Source organism: Apus apus, chromosome Z, assembly GCF_020740795.1.
Source record: "Apus apus isolate bApuApu2 chromosome Z, bApuApu2.pri.cur, whole genome shotgun sequence".
Classification (NCBI taxonomy): domain Eukaryota; kingdom Metazoa; phylum Chordata; class Aves; order Apodiformes; family Apodidae; genus Apus; species Apus apus.
This window is the reverse complement of record NC_067312.1, coordinates 21,645,119-21,670,774: the sequence shown is the minus strand read 5'-3', so window position 1 is coordinate 21,670,774 and position 25,656 is coordinate 21,645,119. Positions and strand designations below refer to the sequence as shown.

The 25,656-nt window shown below is 37.5% G+C and overlaps 1 protein-coding gene across 5 annotated transcripts in view; it reads right to left on the bottom strand.

Annotated features, from left to right (window-relative positions):
• Positions 1 to 25,656, bottom strand: part of KIF2A (kinesin family member 2A) — a 57,268-nt gene that overhangs the window by 11,001 nt on the left and 20,611 nt on the right. For 3 of the 5 annotated variants that reach the window (XM_051642212.1, XM_051642213.1, XM_051642215.1), the window contains exons 2-16: positions 24,064 to 24,158; positions 22,362 to 22,481; positions 21,862 to 21,916; positions 19,743 to 19,865; positions 19,070 to 19,170; positions 16,627 to 16,722; positions 14,716 to 14,770; positions 10,339 to 10,501; positions 7,066 to 7,156; positions 6,853 to 6,916; positions 6,351 to 6,442; positions 5,973 to 6,115; positions 5,026 to 5,230; positions 1,632 to 1,742; positions 33 to 100 (exon numbers count right to left, since the gene is read on the bottom strand). In XM_051642212.1, the coding sequence (XP_051498172.1) occupies positions 33 to 100; positions 1,632 to 1,742; positions 5,026 to 5,230; positions 5,973 to 6,115; positions 6,351 to 6,442; positions 6,853 to 6,916; positions 7,066 to 7,156; positions 10,339 to 10,501; positions 14,716 to 14,770; positions 16,627 to 16,722; positions 19,070 to 19,170; positions 19,743 to 19,865; positions 21,862 to 21,916; positions 22,362 to 22,481; positions 24,064 to 24,158 (1,582 nt within the window). The remainder of the gene's footprint in view (positions 1 to 32; positions 101 to 1,631; positions 1,743 to 5,025; positions 5,231 to 5,972; positions 6,116 to 6,350; positions 6,443 to 6,852; positions 6,917 to 7,065; positions 7,157 to 10,338; positions 10,502 to 14,715; positions 14,771 to 16,626; positions 16,723 to 19,069; positions 19,171 to 19,742; positions 19,866 to 21,861; positions 21,917 to 22,361; positions 22,482 to 24,063; positions 24,159 to 25,656) is intronic. The other 2 variants (XM_051642214.1, XM_051642216.1) reach the window with 1 other exon arrangement.

The following is a 25,656-nucleotide window of genomic DNA, read 5'->3' as shown; positions in this document are numbered from 1 at the left end:
GGTACAACTATAAGCAATAACATTTTCCATACCTATTTGCATATCTCAGTGTATTTAGAGTGTTTTCACATGATGCCATCCCCGGAGAAATTGTAGCGATCTGGAAAAAACAAGCCACACCTTAGTAAATAATTTTGTACATATTAAAGTATAAATTAATTAAAATTATTTTTTTTTTTTCATCTCCAGTTTCATTTGAGATCTTCCACAAAAGCCATTTACTAGGTACAGCTGTACATATACAATGACATCCCAAGGAGAGAGATATCAAGTCAAGGCTTTAATTTAATTTTTTTAACCACACGTGGAACATTAAAAATTAATAGGAATTTCAGTCAATTTCCCACATCTCACTGTCTTGGTAACATAACACGTAAATGCAAAATTCTGAGTTTGCATTTCTGTAAGTAGAAATCTTAAGGATGCACAAATAAAACAAGTGACATCAGTGCTTTTATCTGTCCTTTCCACCATCTGACAGAAGAATTCTGTTTTTCAGACTGATGCAAATGCACATATATACAATCACAGAATCACAGAATCACCAAGGCTGGAAAAGACCTTTAAGATCATCGAGTCCAGCCTATGACCTAAAACCACCACATTGGCTAGACCATGGCACTAAGTGCCACATCCAGCCTTTCCTTTAACACACCTAGGGACAGTGCCTCCACCACTTCCCTGGGAGGTCCATTCAAGTGTCTAATCACCCTCTCCCTGAGGAATTACTTCCTAATATCTAACCTAAACCTCCCCTGGAACAGCTTGAGGCCATGCCTTCTTCTCTTGTTGCTAGTTGCCTGGAAAAACAAGCCCAGCCCCCACCTGACTACAACCTCCCTTCAGGTAGTTGAAGAGAGTGGTAAGATCCCCTCTGAGTCTCCTCTTCTCCAGGCTAAACAGCGACAGCTCCCTCAGCCTACCCCTGTAAGACTTTCCCTTTACTCCTTTCACCAGCCTTGTTGCTCTCCTCTGGACCTGCTCCAGCACCTCAATATCCTTCCTGAAGTGAGGGGCCCAGAACTGGACACAGTACTTGAGGTGAGGCCTCCCCAGTGCTGTGCACAGGGGGAGAAAGAATCACATCCCTGCTCCTGCTGGCCACACTATTCCTGATACAAGTCAGAATGTCACTGGCCTTCCGGGCCACAATACACAACTATTCATCCCATGTGTCCCAGCTACTTACCCCCATAAGTTGCCTAGAGTATGTTCTGATGCCTTTAATGCCAGCTTTAAATGTGTCTGTTATTTAAAGGGCACAGCTCACCACTGAACTTCCAGTCTAGACTACCTCTTCCAAAATTCCGTACTGTCCATACAAACCATACTGTCCTACAGTTAAGACATTATTAAAAACTAACAAACAAACTTTTCAAGCCCAGACTGAGGTGCCTAGGTGCCTAACTAGAAAACGAGAACAAGCAATGAGAATGTCCTCTAAAAAGTCAGAAGGGAGCAAGTTACCTGAAATGTCTCTGCTGAAGTTCTCACTCCTCATAGAGTGTCAGTGGACAAACTTAAGTCCAACACATTGCCACTAGAAATACACCAATTTTAAATATAAGAGTCTAAATTCCCAGTGTCTTCTCTGTTTTTAATTGTTAAAACAGTTAACCAAACCAACTTACCATACAGGTACGGGAGTTTTCACCAATGAATGAATCTCTTAGCACCTGAGTAAGTTTACTTGCTCTGAAGGGTGTATGAGGTTTATTTCGGCCTAAGGCTCTAATGCACTCCTGAAAAAACAAACAGGTTTATATATTTTTATAACATGGGTTGAATACATATGATACCAATACAGTTCAAAATCAGAAAATACATGCCCTAGATACGTTGCTGTCCCCTAAAATATTAAAATTTACCATTAAAAGTTGGATTCAAGGCATGTTAGGCTTTTACCTCTCATTAAGTTCAGTCGAGAGGTAGGAACTTAAAACGGACTTAAGAAACCTAAAAACTTTGTGACTCTTATCAAAAATGCTTACATCTATTGTATCCAACAACAACAAAAGTCGGTGTTGGTGTTAAATAACCAGAAATAATTGTTAGCCTGGACATCAGCTGCAAAAGACTCAATTATCTATAATCTCCAGCAGAAGCAGCATGAATGTGCTAACTCTATCAACTAAAACCAGTAGTGTTGATTCCTGGCTCTACCACTGACTTTCTTAACAGCTCAGAAGAAAACAAAATTTCTGAAATCTTCCACAGATCACAGACCTAGTAAGTATGGCTCTCTAATGATGTATTCAGTATTGGAAGACACTTGAAAATACAAGTAATCTCTGTTTTAAAATATTCTTCATATATTAAAAAAGAAAGGGATAAGGTCTCCTCTTTCACCCACAAGGGTGTGGGGCCAAACTAATATCTGCAATTATTTGGAGAGTTTCAGTGAGAAATACTGTACAGATGTAAATATTAAGAAATTACTATAGAAGTTACAGCAGCAACTAAGTAAGTACAACAGTGCAAACCAAGACCACACGAATCTAAATACAACTTCTGCCCACTTAAGAGCTCAGACATCAGCTGATTAATTACTTCTTATGCAAAGAAAGTTTAAATTTAAATTTCTGTGTCATTGTTGCCATAGTCAGATTTTGATCACTAATGCCAGATTCCTGGCTTCCTCCCTGCAGTTTTAACATGTCTACACACAGAACTTCTTGAAACAACCATACTCCAAAAGCTTTTCAAACCAGAGCTTTCCTTTGAAGCAGCATTAACAGAGAGAATGGCTTTTGTGTTACTTGGAAGAGTTGTACAGTAGTTCAGCTAATTCTCCAGATGCAGCCACATCCTTGTGGCCTTTTGAAATTCCCTAGAAACAGCTTCTTTCAAAAGCCAGGGTAGAAATTGTGGAGTGATCACCCAAGAAAGCATTGCAACCATGAAACAGCATAAAACAGAACTAAAAATGGGCTCAGAAAAAAACTGCCATGTTACAGAACAGAACAAACAGAAGGGCAAGCTGGCTTTAACTAGAGTGATGATTTAAAGAACTCACCAGCTGAATTTTAGAGCCTTGACACACCTCAGTTAAACTCAGAAAGACTGAAGGTTGTTGAATGTGAATTTCACATGCAAATGCTAAAAAGGACTTAATACTTATAAGTGAGCAAGGCAGTGCATTCCTTGATTTTTTTTAATTTGTACATTAACATTATACTTACATAAGAAGACAAGCAGATTAGACAGAAAGAGGGGCAAGATTTTCAACAAGTGACATTACAAACTACAAACAGTAACAAAAGTGTATGTTGACTTACTGATATGGCAACTAACAAGTTTCATTAGAATATTTTAATTTACTATTGTGATTTTTAGTTTGTTTACTCCTGAAAAGTTAGAATTGGACTATCTTCCTTTTTGTATACAGATTATAGGAAAACACTGCCAGCTTCTAAATTAATAGATTTTTAAACTACTTTTACAATCCATCACAGCTCAGAAAACCAGGTAACAAGATGACAACAGTACTTCCATGTAGAGACATTACAGAAATAACTTCCCCTACCAAAAATCCAAACAGGTTAAGACTGGACTGATACACAGGTGTAAATAGCAAATCCTGGATTAGCACCAAAGAGCTCTCCTCAGAACATACTAGTTTAATTTGAACTTGACAATAGCTTCAAGGATCTTGAATACAAATGGAAAAAGCTTTGTAGTATTTTTGGGGATAGATGAAAAATGAAAGACTAATGTATAATTGAGAAACTTTCATCTTCTTTTACAGCTGTTTAGACCTCTGCAAGACCTGCACTTATTCATATTTCCCCTTTCCCATGTAATTTAGTTCACAATCACTAGTACAGCAGCGACAGAACCTTTCACGATAATTAAAGACAAGTTGTATGAAAACAAATTAAGTACGTTGTATGTATATTGCACTGAAGGCACTAGCCAGCACAAAATCAACAAGTAAACCGAAAACACCAAAACAAAAGCCAACCCAAAACCAAATCAGCTTTATTTGATTACATTTGGAAACCAGTGATAACATCAACACAATGTTGCTTGCATTATTTACTTTGATGATAAATCAAAACCGGCCACAGTTTTGGACCTGCTGCTTCCAATTTTTCAACATGCCATAGAATTCTGTATGACATGTTACACATTAGAATTTTGCGGTTTGTTGTGCAATCTGCTTAGTCTTCTCCCATCTTATAGGAGATAAAAAAATAAGAATAGTGATTTCTTGGTTCAGATTCTTTATATAAAGCTACAGTGCTGCTGGTGAGAGCAGTAAACCTAAGAAAAACCAACCAACAACAGAGGTAAGTTTTGAGACATTCAGAACTACTGTTACCCCAGAAAGACCAAAGAAATCACTTTCCCTATTTAGAGTGAACCTTTTTCAAGTATTATAAAACAAAACAAAAAGCATGTGACTATTTAAATAATGTTGTCCTGGATTAACGTATGAAAATCTGTAAAGTCACTGTATGAGACAATTCGCTACAAAGAACAGCAGTAAAAAATGGATTCCAACTTTCAAGAGCTACTTCAATCATTTGTTAGACCCTTCTGGATATGTTGCGGCTGTGTGGTTTTAGTGAATTAATTAGCAGCAGTAACTAAGTATGTCATAAAGGTTAACTTCATTTTTTATTTAAAAAATAAAAGAAATGCTCCTGTCTGTAAAAATATTTCCAGTTAGTATTTCAGACTGTGAATAACAAAGCAAGTAATCTGTCCTCCCACTTTGGATACGTACCAGAAGTCTTAAAATTCAACCACGGGGATTTTTTGTTAAGGTGTTTTTTGTTGTGCTTTATTTTCAAAACTATATTCAAGTTCATAGCACAATGTTCCTGCAATGTTTCTACTTGGTAGTTAGCAAGTGTTCCTTCAGGCATTTAAAGGAAAAAACCAATACTTTATTTTACGTGTAACATCAGTAGACAATGCAGACAAGCAAAGCCTGTGAAAACACTCATTTTAATAGCCATTGCTATTACATGATGAAGGCTTCCACCTACTTAAAGGCAATGAAAACATTTCAGTTACCTTAAGTGCTAAAAGGCTCTTGTTAATTTCCGCACCTTCCAGTCGCGTCTGCCTGTCTGCACTGGACGTATCTGCTCCTCTTTCATTGCCAGCCAAATCAATCAGAGAAAATTTACCGTGCAATTTCCCTTTCCTTCTGAGAATAATCTGAAAGACTGCATGGCTTCGAGATGAGTGTGCATTTGCAGATGTCTGGCCAGATGTCCTTTAAAGAAAAGAGAGGGGAAGGACATATGAATAGAAGAAAGACCATACATGTTAAACACATGAACCTCCGAGCATTAGTCTTTTCAGGACAGTGCTCTGTATTTTCTTACATGTTTTGATGCATCTCTAAAGTTCTTCTGGATGCTAGAGATACAACACTAATAGTTGTATGTACATAGTACAATTATACCTCTTTCTGCACCTCTTCAAACAGAAATGGAAGTGACATTTTATCTCCCTTTTAAACGCAAGCATAATCAGATCTTCAAGGATTTCAGTTTATCAAAGAGCTTACATGTAAAATGCTGATGGCATTTTTATCTGGTCAGGTAGCAGACTATCCACAAAGCTAACTTTAAAAACAGTGATGATGTATCATAAAAAAAAAAAAATTCAACGCTTAACCTCTGTCACTACAGATCAAGACCTTTTAGAGCTGAAGATTCTGGCAGTATTCCAGATTATAAATTATGTGAATTTAAGTCAGTAAGCTGGTTACATAATGCACACAGCTCACATCCTGTTAAAAAAAAAAAAAAATCAGTTCTCATTTCTCTCTAGGAGACAGAGAAATTCTGAACATCTTTATTCAAAAGGCAGGCAGATTTCTTACTTGCAGCCAACAGCACCAAAAAAACCCACTGCATATTAAAAAGCTATCATTATGAAGAGACCCCCAAAAAGTCTTGCTCTGATTCTTTCATGCACAATGAAAAAAGGGTGGAAGCTATGGGAAATACCTGCAGCTGTTGCCTACTTCAATAAGCTTAAGAACATCTTCAACGCATTTGACTTCCCGTTCCTGTAATCCCACGACCTGGACTTGCTGTTTACCATCTTCTAACACTCTTAATTTTGTCTTCCTGTTCAACAAGTCAAAAACCTTTGGGAGGGGAGGAACACAAAACAGTTAAAGAGAAGCTTTAGAAGACACTTTTGTTTCAAATCCCATCTCAAAACATGCAAAGGGTTCCATCGAAAAAAAATAACTGGAAGTGTAAAGAATTAATTGAAAAAAAGCTTTTAATACAAAAAAGAAAAAAATCTTTTACATGTCAAGTTCAAAATCTCATTTGTGAAATTCCAACCACTTCCGCAGAGAAAGATCACGTACTTACCTTACCACTGTAGATCTCAAAAAATGTTGCATATACTTGAAGTTCTAACTTCTTATAGTTTGGCTTCTTTAGCATTAAAAAGACATCTCGAGCTGTGAACACATTTCCAGAATAAAAAGAAATCTCATTAGTTATTTTCCTTCAGTGAAAACTATAGTCTATTTTACAGCATCTCTTATATTTTGCAAGTATAACACATAGGGTCAGTCAACCAAGTCTAAAACACTGCAGTTTAAATTGGCACATTATATCAGAAGATGTAGAAGACCCCAAAATTACAAATTTAATTAATCATCCATTATATTCATTAATTTAGGTAAGTAATCTATATATGCATTTACTTTACTTTGTAAAGACTACCCATCTAGGAACTACTTTTGATGTTACCAAAGCTCCAACATATGGCAATATATGTGGACTCTTATGTTGGTATGACAGGGAGCAGAAAAACTCACTGATCTCACCTATTCCCCAAAAAGCCAACAGATCAATAAAGACTCACCTGCAAGTGCATATATCCCCTTAGAACAATCCTGGTTCTTTCCCGAAAAGTCACCACCCATAGTCTAGATGTAAGAAAAAAAAGAAAAAAGAAAAAAAACAAACTATAAACATTGCAGAAATGTAACTTACAAATTTGTTACTTACTATAACTTATCTAAGTGTATAATACATAAAAAGAAGTGTATTGCTGACATATAGAAAAAATACTTACGTGAGTTTTTCCACTGCCTGTTTGTCCATAAGCAAAACAAGTGGCCATTCCTCTCTCAAATATAGTCTCCACTAATGGTCGAGCGGTAAACCTTAAATGCAAAAACCAATAGTACTTGAGAAACCGAGTTACTTAAAGATCCCACTACTAAAGGATGCTATGAATCTTAAGGCTAGAAGTGAAAAAGATGGTCCTGTCTTTGAATGTCCAAAGGACATCTCCACATTAATTCCTGAATTAAAGAGACTACCAGCTCTAAGATATAAAAATATTCTAATAAATCAAATAGAAGCTACAAGGTGTCACCTATTTCTTTTACAATAGTTTTGCATTTTAAAACCTAAGAAAAATAATGTCCTTGTTTTAATGATACAACACAGCACAGCTTAGTACATTGGAGTTTGGAGCTGCCTAAAGAAGACAGCATTAGAAGATATGAAAGTAGGACAGTCGAGCATATATATACTTAGGTTTTGCCAATACTAAAATTCTACTTCAGTTTAATTTTTGGGTTTTTTTTTCTTCTCAAATTAATATTATTCAATGCATCAAAAATATTATCTCAAACATTATGTTTTAGAGAATTAATTTTAACTGCAATAAACACAGAGTTATTGCTCCTACTTCAGCTGTTTATCACCATTCTTTCATGAAAAACTCCCAAAGCAAGCGGTAGCCTAATGGAGGGTTACCAACGGAGGTAAGAGTCTTTCTGCAGCAGTCACTCTAAACCTTCTTCCAGGTGTTCATACATGAAGTACCGTTAAGTGACAGAAAGAGGGACTGTTGTTCACAGACAAACTGAACTGTTACAATCTCCATTCATTCCACTTTGGAACAAACACAAGATTGCCTACAAAAATAACCTGGCTAAGAGAGAGCAACCAAGGGCTATGCAAAAATCTAAATTTACTGAACCTTGAATTTTCATTGAAAATATACCAGATTATTCATAATAGGTCTTAGTCTTCATTTTTTCGTTCCTCTACACATAGACTTCCTTTGTCCTAAAAGCAATAATCCCATACTTTCGAGTTTGTTCTTTTTATATATGAAATACAAAATTTCAAGAAACCTATATCCACCTAAGAAGCACACTCCATTATCTCTGTTGAACCAAGTTTGAAATTATTTTCTTTGCCAATTTATGAAAAGGTGACTTCATATCTATTTCAAAGTAGGGCAAAAGACAAACACATCTAGTTTTCATAAACTATTATACAACTTCAAATGGTACAATTCCAAAGCAATCCAACTTTCCTTTTACTAGAACCTTTATTTGCAATCTTGATCTGTCAGAAATGAAAACTCTGGTTCTCCTTTACAATGCAAAAGGCATACCCATTGAAACTAGTGCATGTTTTTTAATACTAATAAAAACTTGCAACTCAGTGTACCAGCTCATGGATTCAGAAATACTTAAAATACAGCTTAAGCAAAAAAAAAAAAAAAAAAAAATCAGTAAGAATAATAATAACAGCAACAACAATAATGAGTAGCAGTTTTTTCCTTCAACCTGAAGAACATTTTTCAGCATAGCAATACAGTGAGTAATTTTAGCATACTGGAGAAAACTGCAGTAACTTGCCACACTATTTTTTCCCCTGTTGTGACCTGACATTCTGGTGACAGCAGATAACAATATTTAGATTGCTCTTACTTCTATTATTACATGAGGCCTTGAAGCAGACTGTCCTTCAAGTAATCATTATTGAGAATGAAAGGCCTGTGCTGCTACAGAAACTAGAGATTTACTGTTTCAGTATGAATATAAAACCATCTTTCAGTATCTTCCTGTATTACCATTAGTGGGGTAAAAAATTGCCCAGAGGAATTAAAAAAGGTAACAATATTGTATGCAAAAACCACCCCTCACATTTAAACACTATGCTCACAAAGATGAACAGCAGCAAGGAGAACTTATTTTTAAGTTGGAGAACTATTGCAAGAGGCAAGCATCACCAGCAAGATCAACCTCCTGCAGCTCTTCTCTATTGAGAAAGGAAAGATGCTACCAATAGACAACGATTAGGGACTGATATCTACAAAGGCACAGGTTTTCGAAGTCTTCTCTTAGCGTAAACTAACAGACTACACAGATATTCCTTCTCCTCCTAATTATACCAAGCATAAGGCAAAAGGTTTAATTTTTAAGGCCTTGTAATAATTATTTTACCATTAATTTTCTGATATCCACTGACAGGATGTCAGCATCCAATATCAATCAGGATATGATTCTAATGTTCACTTCCTTGTTGGATCCAAAACAAGAATTAAGATATTCTCTGTCACTACTACTTAAGGCTATGGGAAGCACTTTCCAAGCATAAGGAAAACGATCATCATTAAATTCCCTTCTAATATAAATATTCCTTTCAAAAAGCTTCACAGGATTTAGACTGTGTAGCAAGGTTACGACTTCCCATAGTATCTAACCTTGCCTGCTACTGTATCTACTCCATTCAGTGACTAGTACAAGGTAACCAGCTACTTCTAAACATGTTTTTAAAAGCAGTGTGTGCATTATTCTGTGCCAGTTGTGGAACAGAAGAATAAAGGAGAAAATGGAGATCCAATACCTTGGGGCTGAAAGCAGATGTGTATCTTTGTTGCTGTTATTTTCCAAACTGAAAATACTCAGCATTTTGAGCAAGACAATTTAGCTCCATGCACCCCTGTGTTACATCAGCCAGATTGCTTCCAGCAGCCAAGCTAGCTCAGGTATCTCAGCAATACAGCAGTATAACCTCTCTTGCTTTCCTTGTACTGTTTCTCCACCCTCTCCTGATTTGTTTCCATCTGTTAAATATCTTATATTCAAACTGCAAGCTCTCTGGGGCCAGGGATGGGCCTTTCCTTTTCTTCTAACTTCCCTGAAGACCAAAAGCCATGACTCAGGTTTCTCAGGTGCTGCACACACACTAATTAATTAAAAAAACAAACAAACAACCCTTAGGCAAATGGAGGGTTCATGAAGTTGTTCAGATACTCAGCAGCAGAGCAGGCAGGAAATACATGCTAGTGTCTGGAAACCAGCAGGGCTTGGAGGAAGACTGAGAGCAGGACTGAGTTCAGCAGAGGTGGAGATAATATTGCAGGTGAAGAATTCAGGACAAAGAATTAAAAAAAAGTAAACAGGCAAAAGAATGGAGGCAGCAATATACAATCTAGTAACACAGAGAACAGAATTCCATGGCCAAGGTAAAACCACAGTTATTGACATTAGAGATACGTTGAGAAAAAAGATTAACAAAAAAAAGCGTATACACATACCTGTAAACCATTTCATTGGGAGCCGTGTCATCAAAGGCATAATCAAAACGAAAAGTTTGGTTTTCTAGGTACCTCGTTAAGTCCACCTTTTGTTTTGGTTCATGTACCATCACAACATCTTTACTAGGAATTGTTATTACATCAAGGTCTTTCATTACATTTTCTATAAAGTAAGTGAAATATATATATGTTTAAATAGCAACACATCATTACTTTTTACATTTTTTAATAGTTCACACTCAAAACATCTCAGATAACACAGCTCCTCAAAGTAACAACACTGAAATGGATCTGGGCTTCTGACACTGAGATAGTAATCTACTACATAAGAGATTTCACTTTGGAAGTCTGTCATGCTACCCTACCAACCACTAGACATATTTTAAAAAATAAAAAATAATAAAAAAGAGGTGGTACAAAGCTGGTAAGAAAAACTAAGGTCAGTAATTACAGCACTATCACTGTAGCTTGTCTTGCATTCTATAAGAACATTTTCCATGGAGCTGGGTTCTACTTCCTTAGGGCTTCTATAGTGTTTTACAGATTACTGCTGTACCCATTGAGTTTTTATAAGTAACTTCTCTACTGGAGAAACTGGACACTGAAGTACTATAACACTTGTACTGTACAACATAAAACCACAAATAATTAATGTCCTTATGATAATCTGCTTTATTTTAAAATTCTTTTTATTTTCTCTAAATCTTTAACATTAGTCACTTGTTCACAGCTTTCAAACAGAAAAAAAAATGTATTTCATTCTACTAATACATTTTTATTTGAGTATTGCCCCTGGAACCTAAAGTATACGTCTTTAACATTGAAATTTTAAAGCAAAATCCTTCCTAAAAATTATCTTGTAAGTAGAAAAAGCTGAAAATGCTAACAATCCTTCCTATCACTGGGAATGAACAAAAGCCATCTAGATGCAATTTCAGTAGTGTTTTCCTAGGTTATCATTACTAAACAGCATTACAGTTTATTGCTAATTGATGTATGGTATATGAGTCAGCAAAACAGAAGACCCAGTGTTGCATGATATGCACAAAAATAAAGATCCTTTGTGTGTACAGTCAGGATCCCAATGTGTCCTACTTGCATGTCTATGTAAAATTTCTTCTTGCATGGAGTTCAAGAATTTGATGTGGCTCTATACAGTCAGATAGAAATCTTTTCATCAGTTAACATATTAATCAAACAGTACAATAGTTACCATTGCATGACATTACATAACACATAAATATGCATTCAAGTCACTATATAATACATTTTTCAAATGCACTGCAATAAAATAAGAAGCAATTATACTGCAGTAATCACAGAGATGAAAGAACGAACAGTATTGAAAAGAGATATATGAAGGTCATCAAGAAGGTGAACGTGGATCAAGAACTGGTTGAAAGGAAGAAGTCAGAGAGTTGTAGTCAATGGGGCAGAATCTAGTTGGAGGCCTGTGACTAGTGGAGTCCCTCAGGGGTCGGTACTGGGACCGGTGTTGTTCAACATCTTCATCAACGACCTGGATGAGGGAACAGAATGTACCCTCAGCAAGTTTGCTGATGACACCAAGCTGGGAGGAGTGGCTGACACACCAGAAGGCTGTGCTGCCATTCAGAGAGACTTAGACAGGCTGGAGAGTTGGGCGGGGAAAAACCTGATGAAGTTTAACAAGAGCAAGTGTAGAGTTTTGCATTTGGGGAAGAAAAACGCCATGCACCAGTACAGGTTGGGGGCTGACCTGCTGGAGAGCAGTGTAGGTGAAAGGGACCTGGGGGTCATGGTAGACAGGAGGATGACCATGAGTCAGCAGTGTGCCCTTGTGGCTAAGAAGGCCAATGGCATCCTGGGGTGTATTAGAAAGGGTGTGGTTAGTAGGTCAAGAGAGGTTCTCCTCCCCCTCTATTCTGCATTGGTGAGGCCGCATCTGGAATATTGTGTCCAGTTCTGGGCCCCTCAGTTCAGGAAGGACAGGGAATTGCTGGAAAGAGTCCAACGCAGAGCCACAAAGATGATTAAGGGAGTGGAACATCTCCCTTATGAGGAAAGGCTGAGGGAGCTGGGTCTCTTTGGTTTGGAGAAAAGGAGACTGAGGGGTGACCTCATCAATGTTTACAAATACGTAAAGGGTGACTGTCAAGAAGATGGAGTTAAGCTTTTTTCAGTGATGACCAGTGATAGGACAAGGAGTAATGGACACAAATTGGAGCATAGGAGGTTTAAGGTCAATATCAGAAAAAATTTTTTTACTGTGAGAGTGACAGAGCACTGGAACAGGCTGCCCAGAGAGGTTGTGGAGTCTCCTTCTCTGGAGACATTCAAAACCCGCCTGGACACGTTCCTGTGTGATGTGCTCTAGGTGACCCTGCTCTGGCAGGGGGGGTTGGACTAGATGATCTTTCGAGGTCCCTTCCAACCCCTATGATTCTATGATTCTATGATTATTGCAGCAAAAGCTCTTTAGTTTAAGCAGTCAAAGCTGATTTTTCTTAAGTGACTGTTTGGAATACAACATTTACCTACTCTCAGCTATTTGTTGTGATGACCTCTATTCCTTACTGAAGAAATTTTGGAATAGTGTCTCTGAAACCCACCATATATTTCTCAATTATAGATACGTGTGACTGAAAGAAAATCTGAAAATGTTGACCTGAACATCTACTTCCTGCAAAGTCAATCCACAGAAAGATTGATGTTGAGAACACCTAAAGGTTTCGGTAATTTGTGTTTGTAAGACTGAGAAACTACTTTAATTTTATGTCTTCAGGGATTACACACACTAGCATCTTTCATTCTTTTATATTCTTAAATTTTAAGCTGTAGCATGAGAAATACTGTATCTTGTGAAGTGTGTATTTTTAGAAGATTGTATCATCCAGGTACTAGATTATCTCTGTGGTTCATGCCCTGCATAGATTACTTCATTAATAACTTTTTACTATAGCTTATTCTAAAAAATGCAAAATAGCGTTAGTGCTGACCTAATTTTTATATCAGACACCCACCTTCTTACAAAAATACCTCTGAACTATTTTTTTAATAGCTTCAAACTATGAACACTTAAGATAAGAAACTTTCACAAAATCAAATCCTAATTCTGAATCCCATGCCAGCTTGCTCTCATTTACTATTATTTCAATTTGTCTACCTTCAGTACAGGTAGAAGGTGATGTTTCCCCTAAATGTATCAGATTTTCAAGTCATATTTTATTAAAGATAATCACCAACTGTGAAAGAGATACAACTCCTACCAGACTTGTATGTTGAATGCCCTTATTAAATATAAATGTTGTGCAAAATAGTTTCAATCAACCAATTTTTTGAGATTATGCATTATTTTCAGTTCAACAAAAGAAAAAATACAGAGAATAATAAAACAATAGAGGTAAAAATGAAGGGAAAAAATGAAGTTGTGGAAGTAGCAACATGGAGGGGAAAAATAAAAGAAAAAAACAAAGTATATAATGGTATCAACATATATTTTCCCCTTCCCATACAGTTCTCCTGCTTTCCTGCTTTATAAAACAGAAGTTAGCTTACTTAAGCATTGGATTCAGATTGGCTGCAATCCAGAATAATTTGTGTTCTTAATTGGAAGAACTTCATTGGAAGACTGGGATTTAACTGGAGCTGAAAACCTGAACTTTTTTTTTTTTTTTTTGAGAATACAGACTCCAGTCTGATGATCAGGCAGTAATAAAAAAAGTTATTATACTAATAATACATAGGAAAAAGTCCCTAGGGAGTCATTCCAGAATCTAGTAGTTTTTCAGTGGCATTTCATATGTCCCAGGCAGCAACTCTAGGGTACACAAGTCTCCAGTTTCTCTGTAATCCATTAGCCTTGCAAGGATGTCTCCAACATGATTGGTCATCTAACATGTCATAAGATACCAGCAGTTTAGCAGCTGAATTGCTCCTCTGATGTCTGGTTCAAGATGCTTTGAAAGTAAGAAAATGTACAAATAAATGTACAAAAGGTGTAGGAAAGTTTTTATTGGGTAGGTCTCTGCTCAGGACATCACATAAATGATAGTTTAAAAGAATGGTGATCCTAATGCAATGTAAGAATACTGAAAAAAGGAGAGTAGAATTAATTCCCTGATCAACTAATTCCACCCTGCATGACTCTGGAAAAAACCAGCAGTCTCTCTACACCTCAGCTCCTATTCCATGAAACAGTAACAGTTAAACTGCTTTTCTCCCCATCTTTATCCAGGGTACGTTGAGTCTTTGAAATTATCTGGGTACATCATACATATTGACTCATACAACATTTCACCTTTCATCAGTACTGCTAGACCTTTTTAAATACAAACAATACTACTATCAGAAGCAGCTTTTCAGAGAAATCTTTACCAAAGTTGTAAGTGGTCATACCTTTTTTATTGAGTGGTCGTTTTCGTACACAAACACATATTCTGTGCTCATCAATCTGCAAAGGAAACAGTCTTTCAGTGAACTATACCCCAATTTCAGTTATACAGTATTTTACTGTATTTTACTTCCATTCTCGACTCACTTAGTGAATCATTTAAGCAAAGAGAAATTCCCAAGACAGTCATCTGAACACATGAAATCCCCTTGTGTGTGCACAATAGCCAAGAACCCAAAAGGAAGAACCACGTATTATTTGGTGGTCTTCTACAGCGGAGCTACAGAGTTGGTCGATAAGGGAAGAACAACTAATGTCATCTACCTGGACTTGTGCAAAGTATTTGACACTGTCCCATACGACATCCCTGTCTCTAAATTGGAGAAACATGGACTTGACAGGTGGACCACTTGGTAGATAAGGAATTTGCTGGCTGGTCACACTCAAGGAGTTGTGGCCAACGGCTCAATGTCCAAGTGGAGACCAGTGGTGAGTGGCCTTCCCTGGGGGTCAGTACTGGGGCAGGTGCTGCTTAACATCTTTGTCAGAGATACAGAGAGTGGGATCACGTGCATGAAATTCAAGACCAAGTGCAAGGTCCTGCACCTGGGTCAGGGCAATCCCAAGCACAAATATAAGCTCAGTGGAGAACAGATTGAGAGCAGCCCTGAGGAGAAGAATTTGGGGGTGTTGGTGGATGAAAAGCTGAACGTGAGCAAGCAATGTGTGCTTGCAGTGCAGAAACACAATCGTATCCTGGGCTGCATCAAAATAAGCATGGTCAGCAGATCAAAGGAAGTGATTCTGCTCCTGTAACCCACTCCTACGATACCCTACCTGGAGTACTGTTTTCAGGTCTGGCACCCCTAACAGAAAAAGTACATAAACCTGTTAGACAGGCCAGAGGAAGGCAACAAAGATGATCAGAGGGCTGAAGCACCTCTTCTACGAGGACAGGCTGGAAGAGTTGGGGTTGTTCAACCTAGAGAAGGTTCCAGGGACATCTTATAGCAGCCTTCTAGCACCTGCAGAGGGCCCACAGGAAAGCTGAAGAGGGACTTCTTACAAGGGCAGGTAGCGATAGGACAAGGGGTAGCAGTTTCAAACTGAAAGGGGAGATTTAGGTTAGACATTAGCAAGAAATTCTTTGAGCATGGTGAGACACTGGAACAGGTTGCCTAGAGAAGCTGTGATTCCCCATCCCTGGAAGTGTTCAAAGCCAGGCTGGATGGGGCTTAGAGCAATGTGGTCTAGTGGGAGGTATCCTTGGCCCATGCAGATGGGCTGAAACTAGATCATCTTAAAGGTACCTTCCAACCCGACCATTCTGTGATTCTATCATTAACAAAATTTCCTGCAGACAGTGATCTAATCCTGTACAGTACCAGGCACACCTTGGAACACTGCAAGGAATCCAGCTCCAACAGGGGAGATAAACTATTGAGAGAAATTATCACGATATCTGATTTCCACAGGGATCTGATAATCTCCATCATTTAAGGGAGTTCATCTGACTCCTTTACAAATCAAAGGCCCACATCACCTTCAGAGATCAAACATTAATCTTTATATTTGGTATGTTTTTTCTGAGAAGCTTAATGGCTTTGTATGCACATTCCCTAGCATTCCAGGAAAATAAAAATACAGAGGCTAAGTGACTACTTAGTACATATTTGTATTATTTTGTAGTCAAAAGACACTTAAATAATGTAACAACTAAAAATAATTTTGTAACCTAGGGTTTTCAATAATTACTAATTTCAATATCATCATCTCAAATTACTAAGACAAAAAGGAATACTAACACATGTTAAACTACTTATTTTTCCTGTTTACAGACAAAAGTATACATTAAAAAAAATTAAAACACAGGAAAAATACAGGATAAAAAAATTCCATGTTGCTTTGGTACTTACAGGATCTGCAGTTGTCAGTGGTCTATAATCCAAACTTGCCCTGAAATCTCTTATCATACACATAATTTCATAATTGGGATTTGTAGCATCAACATCCTAGAAAAGTAAGCAACAACATTTTAAATATAATTTTCTTCCTGAAACAGACTAATGTCAGTATCTTCTATCATTTTTATAGGAAAATATACATTAAATGAAATTTGTTTCTTCAAATCAACAGAAATGTCTCAAATGCAAGTTTAATGCACTTTTCCATTTGGATGTCATTAACGTACTGATCATAAATCAAAGTAATTATATGCCTTCTATTTCATGTTTTTGGTCAGCAAGTAATACAAAATACTTTTTAACTGAAGAATCATTAACAGCCTAGTCAAGAAAGAGAAATTACTCCCACCTTTCACACTCATAAACACCCCCGAAACCATAACATAACGCTGGACAGAGTATCCAGTCACCACTTCTGGATCTGAGGCAAGGCAGTCCAAGGGATGAATGGATACACAAAACACTCTGGAGAGGACAGTGCAGGCTCCCCAGCTACTCTAAACAAACTCTGATGCATCCCAGTTGGTTAAAGGAGGCTCATCTTACCACTGGCCCTGAGTTAACTCCTACAGTTCCCTGGGTTGCATAAGAGGCCATTCAGGGAGCTCCTGAGACCGAGCCTACTGTGAGATCAGTTAGTTCTCTGATAAATGGCTCAAATGTCCTTCCCATCACTTCTCCCCACAACTGCCATTTTTTACACTATTTCAGGACATGCTGCTGACACATTGTATAGCTAGCTCTGCTGCTTGGACCTTACTGTGGTTTGCATGGTTCCCCACAAATTATATAAAACTCCCTTAGGATCACAGCTGATAGTGGAAACCGAACAGGCATTCTTAGTAAGCACTGCACTGAGGTTAACGAGGTGAAGTGGAGCACCTGCACCTGTGGCACAGCTGGTCCTCACCTTATATAAAACTGCCCTGGTAATCAGAAGTTGACCGCACCTTGATGATGTTCACCCTGCCTACAGTGAACCAAAACTGTAAGTCCATAAAAAATGTATTTCTGCTGAAATGTTTTCCTTCTAACATTCAGGAAGGGGTATTGGTAATTAGGGAAAAAGCATTTGCCTAATATTCCTCAAACCCTGTTTAAAGGTCTTGTCCAGTGCTTGGCTAATCATTACTGCATTTTGTAACAACAACAACAAAACATACAAAGCTATACAAAGCAGATACATACAAGTCACCAAGACAACTAGAGCTTCCTCATATAGAAGAAAGAAATAAAGTAGAAAATTTTTACAATGAGGGTGGTGAAACACTGGCACAGGTTGCTCAGAGATGTGTCCCATTCTTGGGAACGTTCAAAGTGAGGTTGGACAGGGCTCTGAGTGACCTGATCTAGCTGAGGATGTCCCTGCTCACTACAGGGGGGTTGGACTAGATGACATTTGAAGGTCCCTTCCAGGCTAGAATTCAATGATAGAGAAGTTTAACACACAGACACAAGGGGAGTCTTCACAAAACCAGTAAAAATAAAATTTTAGATGTAGTAGCACATCGAAGAATTTAAATATACAAAGCAAAAAAATACTTGTTCCATACACATGAAGACATAGTCATGTTTTGCATTTGTGGAAATGGATGGAAATTAAAGAACATAAATTCAACATAGGTGACTTTAGGTCAACTTAGGAACATCATTAAACCATGAAGTGAATTGTCTGAATTCTTGACGTGGTGATGGTACTTCTGCTGTCAGTAGTGGAGTGGTAGTACCTCTTTAGAGAGACTAACACATACACAGTGGGCTGCCAACAAGAATATGCTACTAGTTTTGCAAATGCTTTTGCAACACTGTGATATAAAGTCATTTAATATTAAGAGATTTTTCTCACGGGATTGGCAATTTCATTTCTTTCACACACGTTCCTAAAAAATTGTTGCCAACTGGCTCACATGATGCAAAGCTAAACTCTGCATAAACATGTTTTTTAGAAAAATAAAGCCAGTGTTCAAACTTGAGCCTCAAATAGATCTCCTACAAACCATCAAAGATCATAAAAAACAATCTCATAATGTTGTAATGCCTCCCACAGAATAACAGGCCTACCTAAAAGCTGTGATTTGATTATTTTCAACAATATGGTTTCCGTAAGAAATAGCTATCATCAGTAGTAGGTCTTTAAATAACACACAACAATATAAGCAATTTTAAGTAATTATTTCAGTAGGAAGAAAAGGAGGGAGAAAACTGTCCAAAGTAATAGCTATGAGGGCAATGCAACAAAGCACCAAAATGTTTATGAAATTTCTATGAGAATGAAAACATTTAATCTTGTAGATTGTAACAGTTCATAAAATTATCAAAGACTGAATAAAAGCACAATACATTTGCAGACTTCACTTGCTGACATATGTTTTCCATCCAAGCTAAGAATACTAACCTGAGCTCTTTTTTCTCTAAGTTCCTGCTGCTGTAACCTTCTTTTTTCACGTTTCTCTTGTAACTTTTCAACCTCTTTTACACAATTAGATTTTCTTCGTGCTTAAAGGAAATTATATAATTTAAAAATATTTTCAGTATGTTGCATGAATTTAGTCTTTAGACTGTAAAATTTCAAATATATTACTTCATAATTAGAATGCATTCGTTTATATCAACTGTCTTTTCAAGCAAATCAGTATTCATACACAATATTTACAGCAATGTAATTTCTAAAATTTATAAAATAAATAAACTAGGAAATAATCATGGGAATGAGAGAATAATTATACAACCAAAAACATAAGGATAATGACCCAAAAAAAAAATTTGGCCAGATACATGTGATGTCTTGGTTTTAATTAAAAGAAAGCCCAGGCAAATTTAAAAAACAAAACCAAAAAAACACCACCATGGCTAGAAATAAACCAAAGGAAAAAGAAATTCCAAATATGAGCAAAACTATGACAGAAGGAAATGTTTGTTTAACCACAGCTTGCTGAAAAAGCTCCTCAAGGAAGCCTACAGACAACTGCGCATATAGACCATCTGTCGTTTATGGACAACAACATAATCCAAGAGAATGTACATGTAATGCCCAGAACAAATTAATCCTTGATACATAGTTTACATACAAGGGGGTCCAAATTCCTTTTTTGCAGCTTGAACTGGAGATATATCTGAAACAGTACCATTTTGTTGAGAGGAGGAAGGCTGCTCAGGAAGCTGAGTAGGTCGAGCACGTGCAGAACCAGTCACTGCAAAGGAAAAGCACAAAGCTCATCCGGACACAGAAGAGTAACATTTCTACCCAATTCTGACATCTGCTTTGTTCTGATGAGATGAAACAAGACCCCTTTCCAGACAGCGCCACTTATTGGGGGTGAGGAGGAGACATACATGTAGAAACTATTAACAAAGACATTTGGTATGCAGCTGGCTTTCCTACTGTTACACACAAAGACAACATAATTATCAAGTACTAATGCTGCACATGCATATTTTTAGATACTCTACTACAGAAGTAGTACAACTTATTATGTGCACATAAAGAAGCATGTACTTGGAGATACAGAGTCCTGAAGCTTCAAACCCTGAAATGTTATTTATTTTGTGATTTTACCCAAAAAACAAGTAAGATAAGAAGCCCTGCTGTTTCACATTTTCTAGATGTTTACAAAATGGTTCCACTCCATTGAGCCTATAACCTGTGGAGGAGCACAGGGAAACAAATGGCAGCAAAGTATAGCTCAGTCTGTGAGTGCAAGGAACAAACCTTTTGTCACTTTACTAAAAGTGATACTGACATAATTAGTGTCTAAACTTATTCTTTGCTCCTGTATGTACTAAGGATGCCAATTTCTGAAGATGTGGTGACGTCTGTTTCCAGCAAATGCAGTGGGAGTGGTGAGGCTGCAAGCCGCTTTGTTAGAGCTGAATGTTTTAAATTGTTTTTCAGAGAGTTGCTGCAAACAGCTCTGGGCTGCTTCCTGCACTCATTCCTAACAGAGTTTGCCAGAAGAGTAGGAAAGTGCAGGTATCAGCTTTGATCAGCAGCCTAGAGATGACATTCCAAAAGAAGGCCAGCTCACTGTGCAACATGGAGACAACTATGGAAACACATATTGAACAGGAAGGACAGGCAAGACAAATGCCTAGATCATTCCAAATATGATAGGAGATCTAGTTTACAGCACAAACTGAATAAGCTAAACAAAACAGCGTGCTGAGAAAAGCTTCATTACAAGGCCAAAAAAGAACAAATACTTAGGCCAAATGTGAATAGTAAGATTAAAAGGACCTGTTCAGTTACAGGGTTACTCCATACCAAGAAGCATTTACTACAAACAACAACATATATAGATGTGAAGAGAGCCCATCAACAAGATGTCTCAACTTTATATGACTTTGAAAAAAATTATTCCCTCCTCAGTAGATTTCCAATTTGATTAACAACCTGGCAAACGGCAGAAGGGAGAAGGTGGTTCCAATCGTCCACCAGAAAAGTATAAACACTTGCAAAGATATGCAAACCCACTTGTTTTTCAAGTTCAAACAGATGAACTGGAATCTAGTCTGAATTAATCACAGTTGATTAATGTTTGGAAGAAGAATCATCTCCATTATCAGTACAGGCTAGTTAAGTTTAACATAGGAGAGAAAATGAAAAAAATAAGCAGCAATTATTCTCTCTCATGTTATAGATGCATTACATCTGTATTCATCCAATACATATTTTTCACCTGCCCAGTGGTATTTCAGCATTTTTTGTAGATTTTTCACTATTAACTGTAGAGTGAGAAATAACCCATAGGGCTTAAGTACTCTTTGAATTAATGTTTACACAAAACTGCTACAAAACTAGGCTAAAAACCTGAAAGAGTAAAAATTTTAAGTCCACTGATTAGTGTATATCGAAACACTCAATTAGGTTGAAGCAAATTGAGCATTCTTTAGCTTGCAAAAGTCCACACATGATTTAATGAAACATAATTAATTAACTTGAATTTTCTGCACCTCTATTTCATTCAGTGTAACCTTCTTAATGCCATATTGCTTTAATGCATATAGATTCTATTCAGACAGTATGAATTTCTAAATACACATTGGGATAATTCTAGGAATTATGTACCATGTCTTCTTCATGTCACATGCATACATACTGAATTAGAAATGCAGAACTATTAAGGAATGTTAGGTTAAAATGTTATCATATTTTTTTACTTTTTTGAAATGGAAAGAGATAACATTTACCTCTGTTGTCTCTGGAAGGGGCATCATTCTTAACAGGAGCCACAGTTCGTCGACTCTATAAAGAATGAAATCTCTGTCATTTGACTACCTTATTCTCAAAAATGTAACCCGCAGCTCCACTGCAGCTTCCTTTCAGTGAATTAAAACAACATGATGGCAGCAACACAGAGAGGTGATTGCTACAAAATCCCTCCCTGAAGGGCCTGGGCTGAAGACTGCTTAAACAATACGTAAAGTTTCAAAATGACCTCCAAAACTTTTTCTGTATTTTTTCCTTGAGATATAGTTAGTTACATAAATATGAGTCCCCAACTCCCTCTCTGCTAAACCCGCTCTTCGAAAATTTTTAGAAACACCTATTAGTCACAGAAAAAAGAAAGGAACACAGATATCAAAGAGCACCACAGACACAAAAGTTAAAAATTCAAGCATAACAACATGCATAGGATATGCATAAACTTACAGTATTACCATGAACATGTTATATAGGTATTACAAACCTTCACTATTTTGTTTACTTTGGCTGGTGGAGTAGGTGGTGGTGCTGTGTCTGAAACAAGTTCAGTATCTTCATCAGAAGTAAGATCTGGATTAAGTGAAAATATGCTCTCCAAGTCAATCTGTGTAAAACAATAAAAAACGCGTTTATGAGTCTTAGAACACTGGTTTTGAGCACTGGAATGGGCTCCCCAGGGAAGCAGTAATGGCACCAAGCTTGACAATATTCAAGAAGCATTTGGACAATGCCCTGAGGGACATGGTGTGAACTTCGGGGTTGTCCTGTTCTGGGGAGGAAGTTGGACTTGGTGATCCAGGCTGTTTGAGGCAGTGGTTGAGCCACCATCCGTGGAGACATCTAAGAAGACAGATGTGGTGCCTGGGGACAGGGTTTAGTGGTGGATGTGGCAGAGTTAGGGTAGTGGTTGGACTCAATGATCTTTTCCAACCAGAGTGATACTGTGATCGTGTAACACTATTCACCCTGCTCATTTCTTCTCCTATGTTTGAGAATAAAAAATATTTAGTGCTTTTACCCCACAATTTGTTCATTCAGTAATCTGAAGTATCTTATTTTATGCTCACCAAAAATAGTGTAAACTTTGGTCTTCATATTAGTTGAAAACACATGGATGAACTAAATATGACCAACAGATTCATATTTTTGTCAAGTGATTAAAACAGAAGTATCCAGTATTACTGTAGTAATTTAACACAAACTGCAGAACAAGAAAGACATGCTGTAACATAAAGAGATCTCAGCTATTTGAGATTTTCCAAACAGTGCAAAAGAAACAGATGAATTACAACCACCCAAAAAACAAAGTGCAGCTGAAACCACATTAAATTTATCATGCTAATTTTTCTGCTGAGTGTTCCTGGTTCAAAATGCTCTAAAATGTAAGGGGGGAAGGGGCAGGATCCTAAAAATAGCTGGCTTCAGATCTATTGAATCTTGGTTTCCTAAAAATCTCAAATAACTTTGGTCTCTATAGACTGCCATTTTCCCCTGGCTGGACATTTCAAAGACCTCACCACTGTATGAATTCTGTGTATCCAAAAGGATGAGCTCAGCTGATGAGATCACCAGGACATTTTCACTTTTTTTTTTCTTTTTCCTGTGCTTTCACAAAACCAGTGAAGTGTAGTTATTTCTGAGATGCTTCTTGAATTCTCATCTGAAACTGGCTAACACGGTTCAAAATTCAAAGGGAAATGGGATAGTGAAACATTACATACAAAGACAGTTTCAAAATGAAAGCAAGGCTCAAAAATTATTGCCAAATATAAATAAATAAGCAAACAAACTAGCAGTTCAATTCCTCAATAATACAAACACAAACAGGTTTGTAACCCAGCTCTCCCACTAGTTTCCTGTCTGAACTGCAAGTCATTCTCCCTCTCAAAAATTTTATTTTTCTACTCGTAAAAAGAAGAAGGTCAGCCTTTGTAATCTGGTTCAAAATCAATAGATGTAAAAGAACTATTTAAAAGCTATGACAAAGAGTTCAGGAAGTAAAATGTAATACAACAGAAACCAGCATTTGCCCAACAGCTCCCAAGAAAAACAGTCTGTAACAAAATAATTACCAACTAAATTAAGATTTTTATTTTGTCTTTACTTACAGTGCAAATTCCAAAGTAACTTTCATCTACATTACACATTTTTTAAAAGAAAAAAAGTTCTAAAACAACTGAGTTTACCTCTTTGCCTTTTGTATCCCCATTTTCAATCCATTCAACAGTTACGCTTTCATTATCTTCATTCAGGGATGTTACCATCGCTTGGTGAATTCGGCCTAAAAAGCAAACACAAATGATTATTTACTAACTGGTACAAATATTTCCAGAACTCGTTATCATCCCTGCACAAAGACATGCAGTGAGAGGCAGGAAAAAGGATTTTAAAAAAATAAGGTAGTAGATGATGACTCCTTGCCACACACTGTGACGTGGCTCAGACCTGATCCATCAGCAGAGGCTCTAACGAGACAATCAGTGTACAAGTGAAAAACTCAATGAACCTCAAACTGAGTGGTAAGTAAACCTAACACCATGTGAAACCAACACCACATAGACTCTCTTTTCTGAGTGAAGAGAACTCCAATACCACGAGTCTCCCACCAACAGCACAGTCTCCCGGGGTGCACTCCACAAAGGCTGGTTTGTCCCCTTCTGATACAACTGATACAACAGGCTGATACAAATTTGCATGTTGCAACACAGGAGTGAAGCCCCCTGAAACTGTATTCTGATATTAATTTCTTATGGACATTTCAGCAGCTAGTAATTAAACTAAAATTAAATTGCATGTAACAATAATACAAATCATCATTTTTAAAACAACTGCAACTAAAACCTGCTAAGCTGGAGTTAAGGTGCTCTTTTCTTTCTCCAGTGAAAGGTGAAAAGCCAGTGGGCCCCTCAAAAGTACAATGAAACCAGTTAACTTTCAGTAGGAATAAGGGTATTTCTTCTTAAATATATAGTGTACCACAATTTTTTATGTCCTATTTCCAACATATTAGTGATGAGCAACTGGCTGAACAGAGCAGCCCTGCACTGACAAAAAAGAATCAGAACCGAGGTGTCACATTGCCTTCATGTCTGTGCTTTGCCCTGAAGAGTAACATAAATTGAGGTTTCTGAAGCAAATGAGTCCAACGAGAGTGCTCCTCTAATACTCTCTTTAATGAGCCATAGCAGGAAGAACAAATCCCACACTAGACCCACCCCGGGCCACCCTGTAGGTGCCCAAGGACCATGTGCAGAGCCCAGAGCATGAATGACTATGCTGGAGCACTCCCTGCACACGCTGCCACTGCTGCTGGGCAGCCGCTCCAGGGCCAAACACTGCCTGTCCTTACACACCTGCTCTGCTCAGGATCCCCTCCACATGGCACCTTCTCCTTCCCTAGAGGTCCCAATTCCCCAAATCCAATCCAGCTCTCTCCTCTGCTGATTGTTTCAAACTTCTGTTTTAGGCACTTCAGTCAGACTTGAGACAGTTTTCCAGAGTTAATCTGTTTATACAGTCTAAGCCTCTTGGGACCTGCCAAGGGACAGAAAGGAAGAAAAACCTGGACTGATACCCCAAATTATCTCAACTAATGATGCAAGTAACAAATGGATAATAGTAATATTTCTTGTATTGCAAAGGCTGCCTAAACATTCACACTTTGTTAAAATCATGCAAGAGAGACTATGGGGAAGCACTATGAAAGGTAACAGCAAATCTGTGTACCCTCATGTAATGCCCAGCGACAGAGACTAATTGAAACGAGGATACACAGAAGC